This window comes from Hippocampus bargibanti, linkage group LG11 (genome assembly GCF_051943395.1).
Source record: "Hippocampus bargibanti isolate YZ-2025 linkage group LG11, ASM5194339v1, whole genome shotgun sequence".
In the NCBI taxonomy this organism is placed as follows: Eukaryota; Metazoa; Chordata; class Actinopteri; order Syngnathiformes; family Syngnathidae; genus Hippocampus; species Hippocampus bargibanti.
In genome coordinates this window covers 10,703,667-10,723,064 of record NC_142744.1, presented here as the reverse complement: position 1 = coordinate 10,723,064, position 19,398 = coordinate 10,703,667, and the positions used below count along the sequence as shown (strand labels likewise).

Below are 19,398 nucleotides of genomic sequence, written 5' to 3'. Positions count from 1 at the left end.
AAAACACGAGGAGGAACGCTCGTTTAAGATTAATGGCACAAGTGCAGCTGCACAAGCACGACATGCACGGTGGTGCTCATGCGTTGTTTATCCTCTGCATAGACACAGGGGTGCGGGGCCCACTCCATAATTCACTAGTCGTTTAGAGTTTTGGACTTTTTGGAGACATTCTGTCACCCGCTTCTTGTTGGTTTAGCGCTACTTTTCATTTCATCTCCTTCCACCCATGGTTCTTTGTGTCTTTTGCGCTCTAAAATATAGACCTTTAACCCCCCTGAGCCTAAGATCATCTGGCTCCAGATGGGATGAATCTCCGGTTGTTGCAATTTCTCTTATTTTCCACACCTGTCGAATCAACTAAGGCAGACCATTTTTTTACTATCATTTATTTTAGAAATGACATTCAAATATGACATCTTAAGACATTCACATGTCGATAGTTACCTGCTCGCATGACTTTAACTGTACAAGTTTTTCTCCGTTTAAGTACGGCTAGCCAAAGGCAGCTGTCAATCACTTCCCCCGACAGTGTGGGCTGACCCGAGCCTGCTGGGAACTGAACTGTAGTTAATTAGTGCACAAAGCTGAGGGGACAAAAGAGAGTTGGGGGGATGGAGGTGGGGGTGGGGGGGGGTAGACTTGCTAAAGCCAAAAGGATTGGGTAGGGGGGCGGGGGCAAGGGGATAAAAGAAGTGGGAAAGGGGGGATGGAGAAGTGGGGTATCTCAAGTTTAGGATTGTGTGTGCGTGCTTGGGAGTGTATGTTGGGGGTGAGGATCAGGTGGAGACGAGGGGTGGGGCGGTGGGGGGTCACTGGTGGGACTGAAAAAGCAGTGGGGAGTACAGACTGATGAATTGGTACTGTGAAAGGGAGCCTTGTGCTTGAGTTTTTCGAGTTCAACCCCACTTCAACACACCATACTATATACATACTATACACTTACTAAACACACTACTAACTATATGCTACTCTACTCAACTATACTAAACTCCCTGGATAGTATACTCTACTCTACTCCACTTTACGTTACTCCACTATGCTATACTAACTATACTCTACTCTACTTTACTCTACTCCACTATACTAAACTACATGTATACTATACACTACTCTAATCCACCATACTCTACTCTACTCTACTATACTCCACTATACTAACGATACTCTGCTCTACTGTACTCTAATCAACTATACTCTACTCTACTCTACTCTACTCTACTCTACTCTACTCCACTATACTAAACTATCTACTCTACTCTACTGTACTCTACTCTACTCTACTCTACTCTACTCTACTCTACTCCACTTTACTTTCTTCCACTCTACTCCACCACATTTTACTCTGCTCCACTATACTATACTATACTATACTATACTATACTATACTATACTATACTATACTATACTATACTATACTATACTATACTATACGTTAGATCACTATTTGTGGGGGGTCGTCTCCTGATACCAACATGTCACAACAAAGCGGCCAAGCAGTTCCTGAGCAACAAGTGCTAATTTTGCCTAAATGCAGCTCCTCAATTCACTCTAAAATGCTTCCTTGGCACCGATATGGTAGTCAAGTGCTGGCTTTGTCTAAATAAAGCTGTCCGACACACTTCTATAGAGGCGCTTGGGACAAGGATAAAGTTCTTAATTAAACTCCCAATTCATTTCGATGGTATTAGTCTGCTACAAGATGGTGGAAAACGTCCTCAACTCACTTGTTTTGTACCAAGATGCCCCCAGATGACATCATTTCCAGCTCCCGTTGACAGTGACAGACGCTGTAAAGGTCATACATGATCTAAAGTATCTTTTTCAGCTGCGTGACGCTTGGCTTCATTTGGATTTTTTTGTTCACATTTACTATAATTTGCACGTACACCGAAATGTATGCGTGGAAACACACACAGTTTTTGTTGTGCAGTATCAGTCTCAAAGGCCATTCAATAAACCGCGGGAGGTGCCGTCTGCCCATTGTTAGCCAGGCTTACACAGACCCTCGGCAAAGTCCATTTAATACCGCAGTTGATCGATACGTAGCCGCCTGCTGTTTGGATGGACAAATGCTACAATGGATGTTGGCCGTGCTCAGCCAGCTACGAATCCTGCTCAAGCTCAGCCTCAGCACCAGCGGCAGATTATGTCAATACACACGCGCAATTGCAGGGCAAAGTATCCACTTTGACTACAAAATAAAAATGATGGTTAGCGCGCGACACTGTGATGCGTTATATCCTTACATGTCCTCACTGATGAGGACATGTATACATACGGGTTAAAATGACCAGCAAGATAATCAACGTGATATTTTTTCCTACATAACGTGAGAGTTAATAGTGCCACTGTGGAGAAATTTGCAATCAAGATTGAAGTTGGGGGGGGGGGGGGGGGTCAAAATAAAAAAAAAACAAAATATTGCAAAAAAATGACAACATTACTTTTAATTTCCACTTTCTTCTTTTCTTGATTTTAACCATTATTTACACCTGAGTGCTATTATTTTGAAAGTGTCCACCGGATATTGTCAGTTCACGAGCTGCAGCTTGAAACGGAACAGCTCCCCCCGACCCCCACCCCTCTCCTCCAGAGCCCTCTCTGTCTGCTCTTACCAGTGTTGCCATTCCGACGCAGAGATCCCAGTCAGAGGCGCAACAGCTAAGCGGAGTTACCCCAGCGGACTTCCCTTCGAACCTCTGTTCAAGTCCCCGCGTCTTCGGATGCGGATTCCTCCCACCTCCCAACCTAATCCGGTGCGTGTGGGGTGGGAGGACAGCAACCCCGGAGTAAAATAAAGAGAGAGAGAGAAAGACGAGAAATGCGCCCGTGGTCAGATGCTGGTGAAGTCAAATCACGGGAATGAGACGGCGGACTGGAATCACGGGACCACCCGAGTGAAGAGGGAAAAAAAGCAACAATTACAACAAAAGACATTTGGATGATACTAGAGTGGTGCAGCAGGAGCCCCCCGTGATGTGAGTGAGGAGCACAAAGCCCCGCAGCGGTGATCACTGTTTGAGCCGACCATCCATCCTTCCTTCCTTTCATCCAGCCAGAAGCCATCCTGAGGGTCTCTATTCATGTTCCAAAAACCTGGCTCCCAACAATGGATTACTTGCTGTGGGTGTGTAGCCTCCTCGTGCCAATGGTGTTGGCTGTTGAAGGTATGTTTGATTTTTTTTCTTTCTCCCTCCCTCAGCCCTTTTTTGACACTTGTCTCCCACGCGAGAACAATGGCTATCTTACAATTTGCTTCCATGACATCCCACGGGATGAAAAGTACCTTATTGTGATATGTGTAGTTGCTTTACGCTACAAAAAGAAAAGAATGTCAGTATATGATTTTTGCAATGTGTGATGTTGCCCATGCATTGCGGCTCAAGGACTGCCCTGTTGCTATTGTCCCTGTTGTTGTCACACCCACTAGCACAGAGATTCACAAACTAGGGGCTAGGGACCCCCATGGGTTGACAAGCTGGTACATAGGGGGTCTGAAAATCATCGATCATGTAAATGACATTGTGTAGTTGTGTAGTAAAAAGATGCATGATACCGATATACGAAAATGAGCAAAATCTATTTATTTGCCTTAAATTAGACTAATTACAAACCTGCAATGAAATACGACATCCGTGGTTGAATGAAGCTGATTCTTTTTGTTTTTTTAAGAGCATAAAATGTAAAATAGGGGTTGAACAACCATCATTTTTTATTGTTGAAAAGAGAAATGAAATGATGTGAATGAAATTTGATTGAAATTAACTCAATTAAGCGATTCACTGCCAGACCATGTGCACAAATGTGTCCACTCCAGTGCCAGGGTTTTTGTCATTGTCACTCGAACTGCAACACCCACAGAATATTGAGCTTTAGGACTACGTAAACATTCACTGCAGCGTAAGAAACCTTATACCAGTGGTTCTTAACCTGGGTTCGATCGAACCCTAGGGGTTCGGTGGGTCGGTCTCAGGGTTTCGGTGGATCCTCCGCCACAGAGGTCCCTCCCTCAGTCTAGTCTGCAGTTAGTAGGCACAGTCATTGGAAGAAGGGTTCGGTGAATGAGCATATGAAACTGGTGGGGTTCTGTGCCTCCAACAAGCTTAAGAACCACTGCCTTAGACGGTCTCCTTTCATCAGAAAAAAAAGAGTTATTTCCTAAATTATATAGATCTGGAGGTATGTGAGCTCAAAATGAGGGCGGCTGTCCAAAATACAGTGCAACACACGTATTGGTTTATATAACGCTTGAACAACAACTGAAGCTGGACCAAAGCGCTAACATGGAAAAAGGGGAAATTCTGCCCCCCTTGTGGTTGAGAAAAAGCATGGCCCGAGGTCTGACCAGTGTTTTATCGGCACCCAAGCATGAAAAAACAAAACCCGATTTCATTCGTGAAAGGCGCTCTATGTCATATTTTTAATTCCTGAATACATTTGTGAATGAGTGAAGGATAGAGCGTAATGTAATGTAATGCTGTGAAATGTACATTTCGCCACTGCAAGTCTAATAAAGGCCAATCCAATCCAAATCCAATGTAATGAAAGTTCAATTGAAATCGATTTCAATCGATGACGTCCGACTTTTTTTTCAGCACGGTGGACATCCCAACCCACACCTCTAGAATAATAATAATAATCATTATTATTATTATTATTATTGTCATATTTAATCATTACTTTGGTCCAGTAAGTTTGAAATCCCTCACACGAGCAGAATGTGAGGGTGCCCGATACCCCTCCGCCACACCTCCTGGAGTGTGAATTCCACCCGTCCATCCATTTTCTCATCTGCTTATCCTCGCGGAAAGTGCTGGAGCGTATCCCAGCTGTCTTTGGGGTACGCCTTGAATTGGTTGCGGGCCAATCATAGGCCAACGTGTAAATTCACATCTTTAAAATCAAAGCATGCCACAGAGGTCTAAAACAAGAGATCGGACTGGATCGTCTGTGATCTACCCCAAACCCCCCATTGCCACTATTCCCGCCTCAAAGCCCGCGGGACATACGTGTGAAACATGATAGGTGACAATAGTGAATTAAAGGTCAGCGGTTTAACAAGTCCGCCGCAGCCCCTTTGGGTTGTCTTCGGCACCCGGAGTCGTGTTGCCATGCTCGAGGGAAAGTCAAGTCATCGCCGCCATAGTCGCCCGAGCTCCTCCCCTTCTGGGCTTCACCTCCCTTTGGCCGTTCTGCCTGGCTTGGAGCACGGCCAGCACGATTCCTCATCAATTCTGGTGTCAGCGAGGAAATCAATGCAAGCGGGTACGCCGGCCCTCCCTCGTCCCAGTCGACTTTGGCGCCAAGATGATCGGGCCCTTTTTCCCCCCGAGCCGTCTGCAGATTTTAGCCGAATGCGCTGGGGGTTAACTAGCGTTTGTCCTCTGGGGATAAACACGAAGGGCAGACCATCTGAGATGGTTTAGAAATGAGCCAGGCCTTTTTCTGCTGTGTCATTACTCCGTTGAGGTCACTCATGGTTGACAAAAACAAAGAAACGCAGCTCTTTCGAATAACATCTTTTCTTTTTAAACGGGTATTTAAACTTGATATATCAGGAACAAAACACTTGACAAGAATAATGTGCAGACTAACTCATGCAGGCAATGTTGCGTTCTTTTCATCAGCCGTCTGAGATTTAATGAGACACTTGAGCTGACATGTGGCCGTTGCGATTTCGCCGCGACAGTGCCACAGTTTATTGATCTTGGAAATGAACAATATACCCCTGGTTGGGGAACGCCGCGCTAACGCAGAGCATAGCATTTTAGCAACTGGCTTGACTTGCGGGACGAATAAAGGTATTCTGATTCTGATTCTGATTCTGATTCTGATTCTGACTTCGACCGGAGGATAAACTGCCCTTATGTACGACACAACATCCCAAAATCAAAATCGGCCCACCAAATCATATTTGATGAATAATTTAATGCGCTGCGTATCCTTGCTGTATATTTTTAATTGTATAATCGAGTGGTGGGCCGTTAGGGCCTGCAAGGCCTTCTCTGGTGGCCTAAACATATCTTTCAGTTTTCTTTCATTGCTTTTCCCCAGTTGTGCTGCTTCCAGATGTGTGCTTTTGTATTTAAGCATTTAACCAATCAAATTTCAGCCATTATTTGTTACCAGGGTCAGAAATCGACATGTACACCTTCACACTCTGTTCTGCAGGCCCTGGAGCATAAAAATCAATGTCGATGAAACTGCTGCTTGAACCAATCAGAGTTCGAGTGGGCAACCCAAGGCCTGCTGGAGGGTGCTGGAAACGTCAGTTTTCGCAAACTATGATTAGCTAATCACATGAATGGCTAGTCACTAGCCAATCATATTATCACTAGCCGCTAGTGAAGAGCATAGTGGCCAAAGATAGCGCACTGTATCTGTAGAGTGCTGCATAAGCAAATATATCGCTGTGTTGATTTAAAGGACAACCGACGTCTCCGGACAAGTTGTGTCCATAATTTGTAAAATGGCTTCAAATAACTTCTACTGAGCGTATTTTACAAAGATTCCACCGCGTATAGCTATATTTTACGTTTTAAGACTGGCGCTGAATATTCCGGAAGTCTTGTTTTTGAGTTGGTGACGAGTCATCACCCTATGTCACTGAAGGAACGCCCCTGACTGAAAAAAGGACACATTGTAACAGTACTTCCATCACGTCAATATGTTTTGCTGTACTTGTTTGGTCTGAAAACGTCATGTTGCACCAAAAAGAGCCAGAAGAGGGCGACCAAGCTCCATGTAAGGAATTTATCAGCCTGTGGAAACGGGCAGATTAATTCCTCACACTGAGCTTGGCCGCCATTTTCTGCCTCTTTTTTGTTGATACATTTCCCGTGTTTTGCATTTGAATAAAAATATCATACTGCATGTTTTGGGTACTTTAGATGCTATAAAAGGTTTTTCTGATGGGAAACAAAAAAGTGACGTCGGTTGTCCTTTAATAGAAGTTTTTTTCAACCCACAATGGCTGAAGGAGGAGAAGAAATGGATTTGGTTGCAGATATACTATTAAAGCGATTTTCAAGAAATAGCCAATAATATTGCAATTTTATGAGTTTATCATGAATCCACAGGTTGATTGTAAACATCAGCAGTTAAATTAGAGTATTTCTTACATTTCTTCAAATCATAAGTTATTTCCTGGCCAACCACACCCTCTAGTAGACGTGTAGTAATATCATACCACATTCACAGCCGATTGATTTAGATGTAGCACTACTGAACGCCTAGAAGTGATATGCGCAGCCCGCCACTGGTATAATCTGCCGCCAGTCGCCGCTCGCAGCTAGCTTCCCGGTTGCTTTGCCAGTTCTGGCAAACTACCTTTCAAAGACAGTTGAATTGATAAAAACAAATCTGCATTTCTTAATTGTGAGACTGACAGACACACTGATGCAATTCATAATAATAATAATAATAATAATAATAATAATAATAATAATAATAATAATAATAATAATACATTTAATTTCTAAGCGCCTTTCAAAACTGTCAAGGTCACTTTGCAGTCCTACGATATAATTTTCTGTGGGTGAGCAGCATCAGCCACACGCGCCAGCGTTCACTCAACCCGGAATAACTCAAATAGATAGAAAGTTAGCTAGCTGGCTAATAGATAACTAATATATAGCTATCTAGCTAGAGAGCTATCTAGCTCGCTAATAGATAGCAAATAACTAGCTAGCTAGGTAGCCAGCTAGATAGCTGGCTAGATAGCCAGCTCAATAGCTAGATCGCTCAAGTGAGCAACATGTCAACAAATTAAAACAAACATAATCTTCGCCAACATGGCAGCCCCCTGAGACTTATATATTACTTATTGGACTTATATATTAAATTATTTCCATTTTATTGTCATAGATGGATGGATGGATGGATGGATGGATGGATAGGTATGTAGGAAGATAGATAGATAGATAGATAGATAGATAGATAGATAGATAGATAGATAGATAGATAGATAGATAGATAGATAGATAGATAGATAGATAGATGGATAGATAGATGGATGGATGGATAGATAGATAGATAGATAGATAGATAGATAGATAGATAGATAGATAGATAGATAGATAGATAGATAGATAGATAGATAGATAGATAGATAGATATTATCTCTGTATTGCATTTGAGGCTCTTTAGATTTCATCCCCTTTTTTATTTCTTTCCGTTTGGCAAGCTTCAACTTGATGAGGCTCGCGTAATCACATCTCTGCAGTTCACACCAACAGACTGCAGTAAAATGTGGCGTTTTTATGTTGCATTACTCTCATTTTGCACTGAGCTTTTTACGGTATAGTTGTTTTAAAAGATCATAAAGCGGGAGGGCCACCATTCCATCGCTTTTTCACAAAATAATCATCACCCATTAGAGATGCACTTTATTCCAATGCGTAATCTTTCACGGAGATATTCTTAATAATTTGCTGACCCGCAAATGAATATACAATCGACTGCGTCGTGAAATAAAATCGGGTCGACTTTATCGTTGGAATAGCTGCTCATCAAGCGTCAAACAATTCCCACTGGAGGGAATCTCAAGCAGAGATGAAGTGCAGCTGTGCAAAAACTCATGTCAGATCCCCACAGTGGGCTGATTCCCCCGCCTCTCCCCCCAAAAAATATGCATGATACCTTTTTAATAGCTGTATCGCTCATCATCCTCTTATCACCAATGCTAATATTTGCTGGTGAATATTTCATATGTGTGCTTGTTGGCAAGCGAGCCCGCGTTGTCAGAAGAAGCCTCCCTTTCATGATGCTCTATGCTTTCTCAAAGTGAATAAAACATGTGTGAGCTCCCCAAAGTGCGTTTCGAACTCGTGGATGTGTGGCATTCTGGCTCCGGTGATGGTAACTTCAAATAAAAAAAATAAAATAAAATAAAAAACAGGACAGTAAATGCCACTGGTGGAGATGGTATCAAGCATTTTTAAAATTTTTATTTACTTTTTTTACCCCAGGACAACTGTACTGCTGCTGTTTCTGTAGTTTAATGGTCTGGGTCTGGTGTGTGAGTTGTGGTGTAGGGGGGAGTATGAGTAATAGTGGCGGCTATCTCAAAGGTGTAGTCAATTTAACAAGGGGGTGTGAAGGCTTTCAGGAACAAAAGCGATCTTTTACGATCCGATCCAGTTTCTGGAACAAATGAAGGAAATGTGTTATGAGTGGATTTAGGTGTATGACATCAAACCTCTTGGCTGGGTACGAAAAGAAGGGCTTTTTTGGGGGGGTGTTGTTGTTGTTCCCAAGTGAAGATAAATTCACACAAGACTGCTGCTGCTGCATACAGTGATACCTCGGTTTACGAATGCCTTGGCTTACGAACTTTTCCGTATACAAACGTTAAATTTATGAAAAATGTACCTTGGAATACGAATTATTTTTCGGGATACACATGGAGCTGCCACAATGAGTGATGTGTCGTTCACGAACGACCCCGTTCTCCAAAAAAGAAAATTTCTGCCAACATTTTATTTGTCCTCTATTCCCCGCCCCCAGTCTTCGGTTAAAGCCACGTGATTGGTCAAGAACGCAGCAGTAAGGGGAGGTGGTTTAAACATTAAAGAGACAGGCTGACAACAGAGAAAGAGAGACGAAATGGATTGAAAACAGTGACATTTGGACTCGTTTCAACTTTGATACTTTTGAGTTCAAAGGCAGGTTGTAGACTGCAAGGTTAAAATTCCCATCAATCAGACTCCACAAATAATCCGCACTAGCCATCAGTTCAATTTGAAATAAAAAGACAAGCAAGGGAACCAGCTATTAATGATGTTTCTAGTGTGGCTGCTTACATCTGTTGCTGTTGAAATATCACAACTTCCAAGATGTACAACCCAGAGCTCCTTGAGACACTTTATGCAAAACACTATCCATTCCACCAAGCCATTAACGACCATCACAAATGTTATTATTAATTATAATACCATATCATATTTATAATACATAAAAGAAGGTATATTTTGTGTAGGTTTAAGGCTTGTAAAATTAGAAATTAGAAATTTATGTTTTATGGAGACCTGGGAACGAATTACGTATTCTCATTTTAATGGTTTCCTATGGGAAATTAATTTTTGGGATACACGCTTTTTGCCTTACACACTCTGTCTGGGAACCAATTAAGTTCGTAAACCAAGGTATCACTGTATTTGAAATCTCTGTCATTCATGGCTTGTTGAATTGTTGTGGATGCAGGGCCCCCTTTTCCCCCCCAAGGACAACATCCTGCAATGAAGACGAGACAATGTTTACTGAATGCTGAAGGAATTGAAATGCCCCCCCCCCCCCCCCCCCCCATAAATGCGTTTTGTAAAAAAAAAATCTGAATTGTATAAAATATATTCAGTTTTTTTAGACAAAATTTACAATGTTGAGAAATTTGAGAACATTTTTTTAATAAAATTGCACTTTTGTGGATTTTTTAAAGTAATCTTTATAAAAATATTCTTAAAAAAATCTGAATCTTGTCTGATATAATCCATTTTGTAGACAAATTTTACAACGTTGAGAAACTTGAGAACATTTAAAAAAAATGCACCTTTGTGAAAATATTTTTTTAATTTAATTTTTATCATTTTAATTTATTTAATAGTTTCAAAAAAAACCCTCCATCTTGTATAATATAATCTGATTTTTTTAGATAAAATTTACAATGTTGAGAAACGTGAACATTAAAAAAATGCACTTTTGGGAAAATATTTTTTATAGTAATCAATAAAAATATTCTTTTAAAAAATCTGAATCTTGTATAACATACGTAATCCCATTTTTTTAGACAAAATTTAAAATGTTGCGAAACTTGCGAACAACCTTTTTTAAAATAATATTGCAATTTTGTGAAAATAATGTTTAAAAAGTCCTAGTTATAGAAAGGTCTCTTCAGTCGTCATCGGTACTTTGAAATAGAAATATAATTATAAGTACAGGTGGCTGAAGAAACCTTTTCATCGATGGACCACTCCTGTACAACTGAGAGCTTACAGAGACGTATGTATAGTTATAGAAACATTATTAAAAATGTGAAGCTTGTATGACATATTTTTTAGACACAATTTAACACGTTGAGAAATTTGAGAAAAAGAACACATTTTTAAAAATAAAATACCAATTTTGTGAAAATAATTTTGAAAAAGTCATCTTAAAAACATTTATTTTAAACATTAAACATTAAAAAATGTAAATGTTGATTTTTTTAGACAAAATTTACAATGTGTAGAAACTTGAAGAACAACATTTTTTTCAATACATTCAATGTTGTGAACATGGTTTTTTTTTAAGTAATATTGATAAAAATCTTTTTTAAAGAGTCCAAATATGTTGTGTCACAAATTATTCTTATTTTAGGGACAATAAATTGGAATGTCTGGAATAACAAGTTCAGATTGTTTTTAATTAGCAACTTCTAAGGATCGCTGTATTTGTTTCGAGAATTCATTTTTGTCATTTTAAAAAATACAAATCAAGGGTGACATTTATGGGATGATGTCACCGTCATTTTACTTCTGCGCCGATCCCCACGTGTCATCATGCACTTTTTGACAATGTGTTAATTTCTTGCTCAGTTTATGAACGACTTGCCCTCGCTGCTCCAGAGCACAGGGTGAACTGCACTGGGCTCCTGAGGGGCCGAGCGTGATCCCCGGCTCGACCAGCTGTGTGCCGAGTTGCCAAACAAACACAGCTGCGATTGATTGCTCCCCACTCCCACACTCCCAATCTTCTCTCTCACCACAAATGACAAATAACTAAAGTCTTCCTTCTTGTGCCCGTTTGCTCGAACCGAGACGCTGTCGTTCACACACACACACACCTACACCTAAACAACAAAAACTGACCGTACTGCAAAAACCAAGCTTGAAAAAAACATGCAGTAAAAGTTGTGAGTGACTTTTGGCATATATGACTACCGGGTGACAGGAAACTGGACTCACGACACAATAACCAGCAATTCGGCAGACGGAATGAGTGAACAATAGCTCAAAAAAAGGCCTTGGGCTGTTCAAGGCCACTCCTAGTTCAAGTTGACTGTCAAGCTAAAGATAAAACAAAAGAGAAATACCATCTGTCCATTTAAAACAACTATGTAGCCTTAATAGCTTCATGCTAACAAATAATGGGAGTCTTCTGCGGGGTGACATTTATGTGGCAGTGTTCCAACTTTTTCAGCTACAGATATTTGAACACAACTGAAGCAACACACGTGAAGAGAAAATACGAGCATACAGTCAGTGCGGAAAGTATTCAGAACGCATCATTTTTCCTGGAATTTTCTTATGTTACAGCCCTCTTGAAAAAAGGAATATTTTTTCAGAATTCTACACAAAATACTCCATGATTACAACATGAAATAAGTTTTTTTTTGTAAATTTATTAAAAATAAATGTATCCTCTGCGAAGAATGTGTGATTTATACTGCCCCCTGGTGGCCAATATGCGTGAAACAGTTGGAGCAGCACAATGTCCATTGAAATGAATCAAAAACGGTTTAATTCCTTACACTCTTTCATTTTGTAATGTGTTGATGTTTTTACAAACTACAATTGTAGTGTTATTTTTCTTATTTTAACATTTATTCTTGGTTTCACTTTATAGTTTTTTTAGATGTGTATTTTTGAAGCTGAAACAAAAGTGAGCTGAACTTCATACAATTTCCTTTTTTTAACCTGACACACACCCCTGAGCCGACTTCAACCGATACTCGAGGAAGATTCTTGATGTTTAAATGCATGACCTTTCCCGAATTCCTGTTGTGAACCATGAAAAAATAATGGAGTTTATGGGAAAAAGTCCTGGCAACATAAATCATCTATTAAGGTTTGCTGAAAAATGTATGTGGCGACCAAATCAAAGGGAATAGAGGCACCAAGAAGAATTTCTTTTTTGATACACTCCTGTGAGGATTCTCATAGAGTGATGTGTTCTCATAATATTTTCACTGAATCCTATAAAAAGGGATAGGCACTATATCAACCTTCTAATTAGGCAGTGAGTAGTATTATTAGTTGCTTTAAAAAAGGAGATGTCCTCTGATATCGACTGGAAAATCAGACGCAAGCAATCAAAGCTTTGCTTTGGCACCATCCGATGTGAACTTGGTGTCAAGGAAGCAAGTTGAACCAGTTTGAAGAATTTCATTGAGTGTGTGCTTCCATTCGAAACAGAGGGCTCTGGTTCTTTGTACTGATGGTTAATTCTTGAATGTGATTTCACAGCACCGACACCACCACCGTAGAACTACAAACAAGTATAAAAATATAGCTATTATTTACACATAAACATTTGGACTTTACACCAATGAAATAAAACGTATGCAATGAAATCGTACAAACCACTTTGCCCGCTTTCCGTCCGAAATGGAAGTTTTGATTTCTGTCCTTTTTATCTTTTCCTTGCTAAACAGTACAGCGATAAAGCATTCCATTCTCGCCGTCTTCTCAGTGAAATGAAATTTAAAGTTAAAGTAGCGCGGAAAGTAAATCTGTACCGGAAGTGACAACAACCCAACGTAATGTCAAGAAAAATAAAGCACAGCCATCCGCTGGTCAACTATGGGGTAGCAGTTATAAAGAAATGTATCAGCAGCATTTACAGAGTGGCAAAGGTGGCCCATGAATCGAAAGATGGCATTCGGATTACCGTATTTTTGGTGTATAAAGTACATTGTAGTATAAGGCGCAAACCCAATGAATGGTGTGTTTTCAAACCTTTTCCATTTATTAGGCATGCCGGACTATAAGCTGCATCTTCAATGAATGAAAAAAGTTTTCCAAATAGTATACATATACAAAATTTTCCCAAATAAAAGGCACACGGAGTATAAGGCACAGGGTCCTCTTTTGAAAAAAATGAAGGTTTTTGGGTGCGCCTTATACACCGGAAAAGACATTAATACAAAAGATCAATTAGAACGGTGATTTTAATGCTACAAAACTATTTTGCTTTTATGAAATATCAAACTCCAAATCAACAAAAACGACTTCAACGGACAGTTAGGATGGCGGGAAAAAAATCATTGGCACCGCCCTACCCACCCTCGAGGACTTGCACACTGCAAGACTCCAAACTAGGGCGTGGAAAATCCTACTGGACCCTCCGAACCCTGCCCACTACCTTTTCCAGCTACTCCCCTCAGGCAAGCGCTACCGATCCATGCGCACTAAATCCAGCAGACATTTAAACAGCTTCTTCCCCCAAGCCATTAACTCTTCGAACCCAAATAGAACTGTATAGTGCCTCTGCAATTTTTTTGGGGGATGATACTAGTGCAGCGTGTTCTACCGGAAACAAATTGCTTGTGTGTTCTACATACTTGGCAATAAAGGTGATTCTGATACTGAGATTGCCCTTCCTCATTTCCTCAAAATCCATTTGACGAGCCTGGATGCAATGCCAATTACAGATAATCCGCTTAGAAATACATGTACACACCCCAATTTCACAGACCAGTTAGCGAATAAAAAAACATGCTTGATACATGCAACATGTACATCGGGTGGATTAACAAAATTAAATATCCATGGTGGGCGGCCCGGTAGCCGAGTGGTTAGCACACCGGCTTCACATTGCAGAGGTCGCCGGTTCGCGTCCCGGTCTGGCCTCCCTGTGTGGAGTTTGCATGTTCTCCCCGGACCCGCGTGGGTTTTCTCCGGGTCCTCCGGTTTCCTCCCACACTCCAAAAACATGCGTGGCAGGCAGATTGACCACTCCAAATTGTCCCTAGGTGTGAGTGTGAGAGTGACTGTTGTATGTCTTTGTATGCCCTGCGATTGGCTGGCAACCAATTCAGGGTGTCCCCCGCCTTGTGCCCAAAGACAGCTGAGATAGGCTCCAGCAACCCCCGCGACCCTAATGAGGAATAAGCGGTACGGAAAATGAGATGAAATATCCATGGTGAGCAAAAATAACTAAATAAAGAAATAACTTCTGCATGACTTCTGATTAGAGAAAAGTTGCACTTTTTGTGTTTCCGGGATTTCCCTAAAATTCCTTATTGCATTGCATTACTTTTGACTAAAGACTCGGTGGAGTTTATGAATTAAACTGTTAGATCGAGATAAACTCGGAAGTTCTTGCATGTCTCCATGGTAATTGATTCAAGCGTTGCTAAAGGAAGAGCACCGGGAATTTGTGATGCATCCGTATTCATTCATTGCAAATTGTGCTGGATTTATTCGCTATGTCAGCTTCTCCAGGTTTTGAACATTGTATCTGTGTAGCTACGACGGCAGATGTCAAGTCTCGTCTCCGTTTACATCCGCATACACATACGCGCACACAAGTAAAAGCTCATTTACATAGCAACAAGAAGGTCTCTTTTTTGGCTGCTCCTCATTTGCACTTATCATCTAACTTTAGTAAAAGCTAACGTGAAAAGGCAAGCCTGTTATATTTTTAACACCGTTCATGTCCTTTCAAAGAAAGAATACACTGTGTACATTCATGCTGTGAACAGGAAGTTTATGTTTTTTGTTTTTGGCTATAGTATTAAACGTTGCTTCAGTATCAGTCGTCAAGTTGCTCGAAATGAACTGAAATTAGAAAATAAAAAGTTGGAAATGTACAGTAGACAGCTTTCCGTGCATACACACGTTATGCTTTTATCAATCCGACCATATGCCGCGATAATAAAAAAAATACATGATTGAGCATTACTTTTGCTATTTTGCAATGACAATAATAGCGATCGGCGCTAGCCTTGTCGTCAGTTACCAGCAGTTCAGACGACTGGATTTTATGCGAATCTTTTCTTTAATTTCTGAATTTCAAAATTCTGGTCAATTTTTGAAAAGGGCGGAGCCTGTTGTAACGGGCGTGGCCATTTGATGTTTCCGGAAATGAACCGAGTGCACTATTTGGTTACTGTACTGGACTTTTTTTCCCAGCAGTTAATATTCACAACATGTGCTGCTCGTGGTTTCAGAATGAGTCTCTCTTCATACGTAAATTCACAAACATCAAACCGCAAATTCGTATTCCAAAGAAAAGCGAGGCCATTGAACGAAGGCGCTGCCTAAATGTGTAAACACCGAGCCGTCTTTTAACTCAGCAGTTACAGATGGAGAAAGTCGGGGTCACACTGCGGCTTCGTTCCTTGAAACGCAACAGTATGGAACCAGACCAGGAAGAATGTGGCTCGTCTGTTGTGCTCTAGCCGGGGGCGTGCTCCGTGTATATTCGCCCGCACCGTCACCCTCTCGTCGGGCAGCCGCTATCAACAACTTGTGAGCAAATGGTGCACAGCGGGCGCCGTGCCATTGAGTCTCTGGGAAGAAAGTGTAATTGTTTTGCTAATTCCGCGCTAACAACAACATCACTTCTGGAGGCCTCTCACCCATTGTGGGAATTGGGAAAGGTGCAACAAGCCGAATTGGTCGCAGTGAGGACTAATTGACATCCAGACAACAGTGGCGATTGATCTGGCGTTTGCTCCCTCTCTGTCTACCTTTTTCTGTTTGCTCTCTATAAAGTCGTAAATTGGGCGAATAGAGTCGCCCTAATGTTGTTTACCAACTCTCATTTAAGAGAAGCCACGATGTGTATTTTCAAAAAAAAGCTTTCAAAATAAGATTTTGGTTCTCATCATGCAAAAAAATGATCGAATTACAATTGAAATGTCTTAAGGCAAAAACTGTGAATTTTGTAAATGTAAACAGAAGGTCACTTGGTGCACTTTGTTCCCTTAAATTATTTATTAACTCACTGCCATTCCCAAATTTGTTCGAGTTTTGTTTTTTCTTGTTTGGGTGCCGATAAAGCGCTGGCCATGGACTCTGGCAATATTTTTTCCCTTCCACATGGGGGAAGCATAGCCCCTTTTTCCATATTAGCGCTTTGTTCCTGCTTCAGCTGTTGTTAGATCACTATATAAACCAATGTGAATGTATTGCATTGTATTTTGGACAGCTGCCCTCAATTCAACCTCATATAACTCCAGACACATATAATTTAGGAATTAATTCTTTTTTTCTGATGAAAAAAGAGAGTCTAATGTTTGTTACACTGCATTGAATGTTTATGAAGTCCTAAAACTCCATATTCTGTGAGTTCTGGAATTCGAGTGCCAATGACAAAAACCCTGGCCCTGCAGTGGGCATTTTTGCACGTCTGGTAGTGAATGAGTTAAAAGCAATAAAGGTGTGTAAATGTTTCTAAATACGAATAAAAACTCAACAACTAACTGCGTGACTAATAATAGTAGGGAAAATGGATGGTTGTCTAATGTGGCTGCAACCGCCAGAAATGCTTTTAATTCGGTCTCAACTAGTTTGTGATCTCAAGAGAAAAAACGGATGTCGGCCATGGCAAGCTGAACAATAATTTAAATAAATCAGTTCAATTTCTGCTTACTCTGACACTGGCACCGAAAGAGGAGTGAAGAGTGTCGAAATTCTGACATCACATCAAACAGCATCTGCTTAAGTGGCACTCCAAATTCTCACCTTTGACGTACAAACCTGAGGGAATTCCACTTTCATCTGATTCCACCGTTTTTTATATTTTTATTTTTTGGCTGAATTGTGAATTAATTGACATTGTTGTCCATGAAATATAATTCGTGTTTCCTGACTTTGCAGAAACACTTATGGACAGTCGATGGGCGACAACAGAGCTAGCCTGGACTACATTCCCAGAAAGTGGGGTGAGCATATGTTTGTCTGTATTTTGTGGCCACACCCACTCCGTTTATTCCCCCTCTTTAACAACATTTGTTCCATTTGCTCTTTAATAGCGCCCCGAGTGTTTTGAGTAGCACACTTCATACTGTTTTATTGCTTTGTTTTTGCAGCGTGTCTTTGCTTTTCTGCGACACTAAAAAACGCAAATCAGAAACATGCTGTGTGACATTGCGAGCGGAGCAATTGTGGGGTTTCAGTAGTTTAAAAAAAAGGGAAAAAGAAGCCAAAAGCTAGATGAGCTCCGCACAATCTGTGCATCGTTTTCTCAAGACAAGCCGATGTGCAAACATCCCGAAAAACCAGAGCAAATTCCCATACTGCGTAAGACCTACAAGGAAGACTTGGGCTGGAAAGAACTGTTTCCAAGCACCCCCTCATAATTCTAATGTAAATGAAGTAAAACTACAAGTGGGACTGTTACATGTCAGAGGAATTAAAATCTTGCCTATTTGAAACAAACAAGGGATTGTGATCCAGCAAGCAAACCAACAATGAGAGATAGATTTAACCATGGCGTGACGCACTTTCCAAGTGGCAGCCATGTTGATCTCATCATTTGCTAGTTTAATGACGTAAAGTCGTTTTCGCACTGCGCTTTGCAGCGTGTAGCGCGTCGTCATCGAACATCGATTGGGTTATAGACTGCGACGATGACCTGCTGGCGGCCATTTTGGCAGACTTGTAAGCAGAATGTTAAACTCCTTGTTCCCTAAATCCTTGCTGGTGTTGGCTCATGTTCGGCACAAAATAACTAGTATGTGATAAGGATTTTGTTTAACTCTTTCGCCTGGCGTTTTGCACTGCCAGGCGTGCAAAAATGTGTCCACTCCAGTGCCAGGGTTTTTGTCATTGTCACTTGAATTTCAGGACCCACAGAATATTGAATTTTAGGACTACATTAACATTCAATACAGCGTTAGAAACCTTAGCCGCTCTTCATTCATCAGAAAAAAAGATTTAATTCCTAAATTATATGGGTCTGGAGATATGTGAGCTTGAAATGAGGGCGGCTGTACAAAATACAATTGCAATGCATGCATATTGGTTTATATAGTGCTTTAACAACAGCTGAAGCTGGAACAAAGTGCTAATATGGAAATGCTGCTCCCTTGTGGAAAAGAAAAACACATTGCCAGAGGCCATGGCCAGCACTTTATCGGCACCCAAGCATGAAAAAACAAAACCCAAATTTGGGAAGGGCGCTGCATGTTGTGACGAACGCTCGAGTGCTAGGAGGCAGACCTCGAGCGACGGACTTTTGGTGTTAGGGAAGGACCCGAAATACACGGCGTGACAGGCTTGGGTGGATAAAGAGTCTTTACTGGAAACAGCATCAAATAATAACAAACAGGGATGAGTGAAGGAGGATAACTGAATGATAGCAGACCTGGCAACACGGACGTGGAAATGGCAATGACCAAGAATACTCCGACAGAAGACGGTAGTGAGCGGCAGACAGATATAGGCAGAAGGCACAATCAGTGAATGACAATCAGCTGTGGGAACCCAGGTGAATGATGATTGGAGGGGCCGTCTCCCAAGAATGTCGGAGGAGGTGACAGGAGGGGCGGGGCGCGCCCCGGATGGCAGCGAGATGTGACAGTGCCCCCCCCTCAAGGGACGCCTCTCGGCGGCCCCCCAGGTTTGGATGGGTGAGCCGCATGGAAGGCCCGGGTGAGGGATGGGTCGAGGATCCAGGCCCGTGGGACCCATT

At 41.3% G+C, this 19,398-nt stretch overlaps 1 protein-coding gene across 2 annotated transcripts in view; it reads left to right on the top strand.

The window, feature by feature from the left end:
- The first annotated feature begins 2,576 nt into the window (after window positions 1-2,576).
- ephb3a (eph receptor B3a) overlaps window positions 2,577-19,398 on the top strand; it is a 55,375-nt gene continuing 38,553 nt past the window's right edge. Inside the window, exons 1-3 of one of the 2 annotated variants that reach the window (XM_089007585.1) lie at window positions 2,577-2,978; window positions 3,060-3,167; window positions 17,583-17,647. In XM_089007585.1, the coding sequence (XP_088863711.1) occupies window positions 3,110-3,167; window positions 17,583-17,647 (123 nt within the window). In that variant the 5' untranslated portion in view covers window positions 2,577-2,978; window positions 3,060-3,109. Of the gene's footprint in view, window positions 2,979-3,055; window positions 3,168-17,582; window positions 17,648-19,398 lie in introns of both variants that reach the window. The other variant, XM_089007584.1, reaches the window with a different exon arrangement.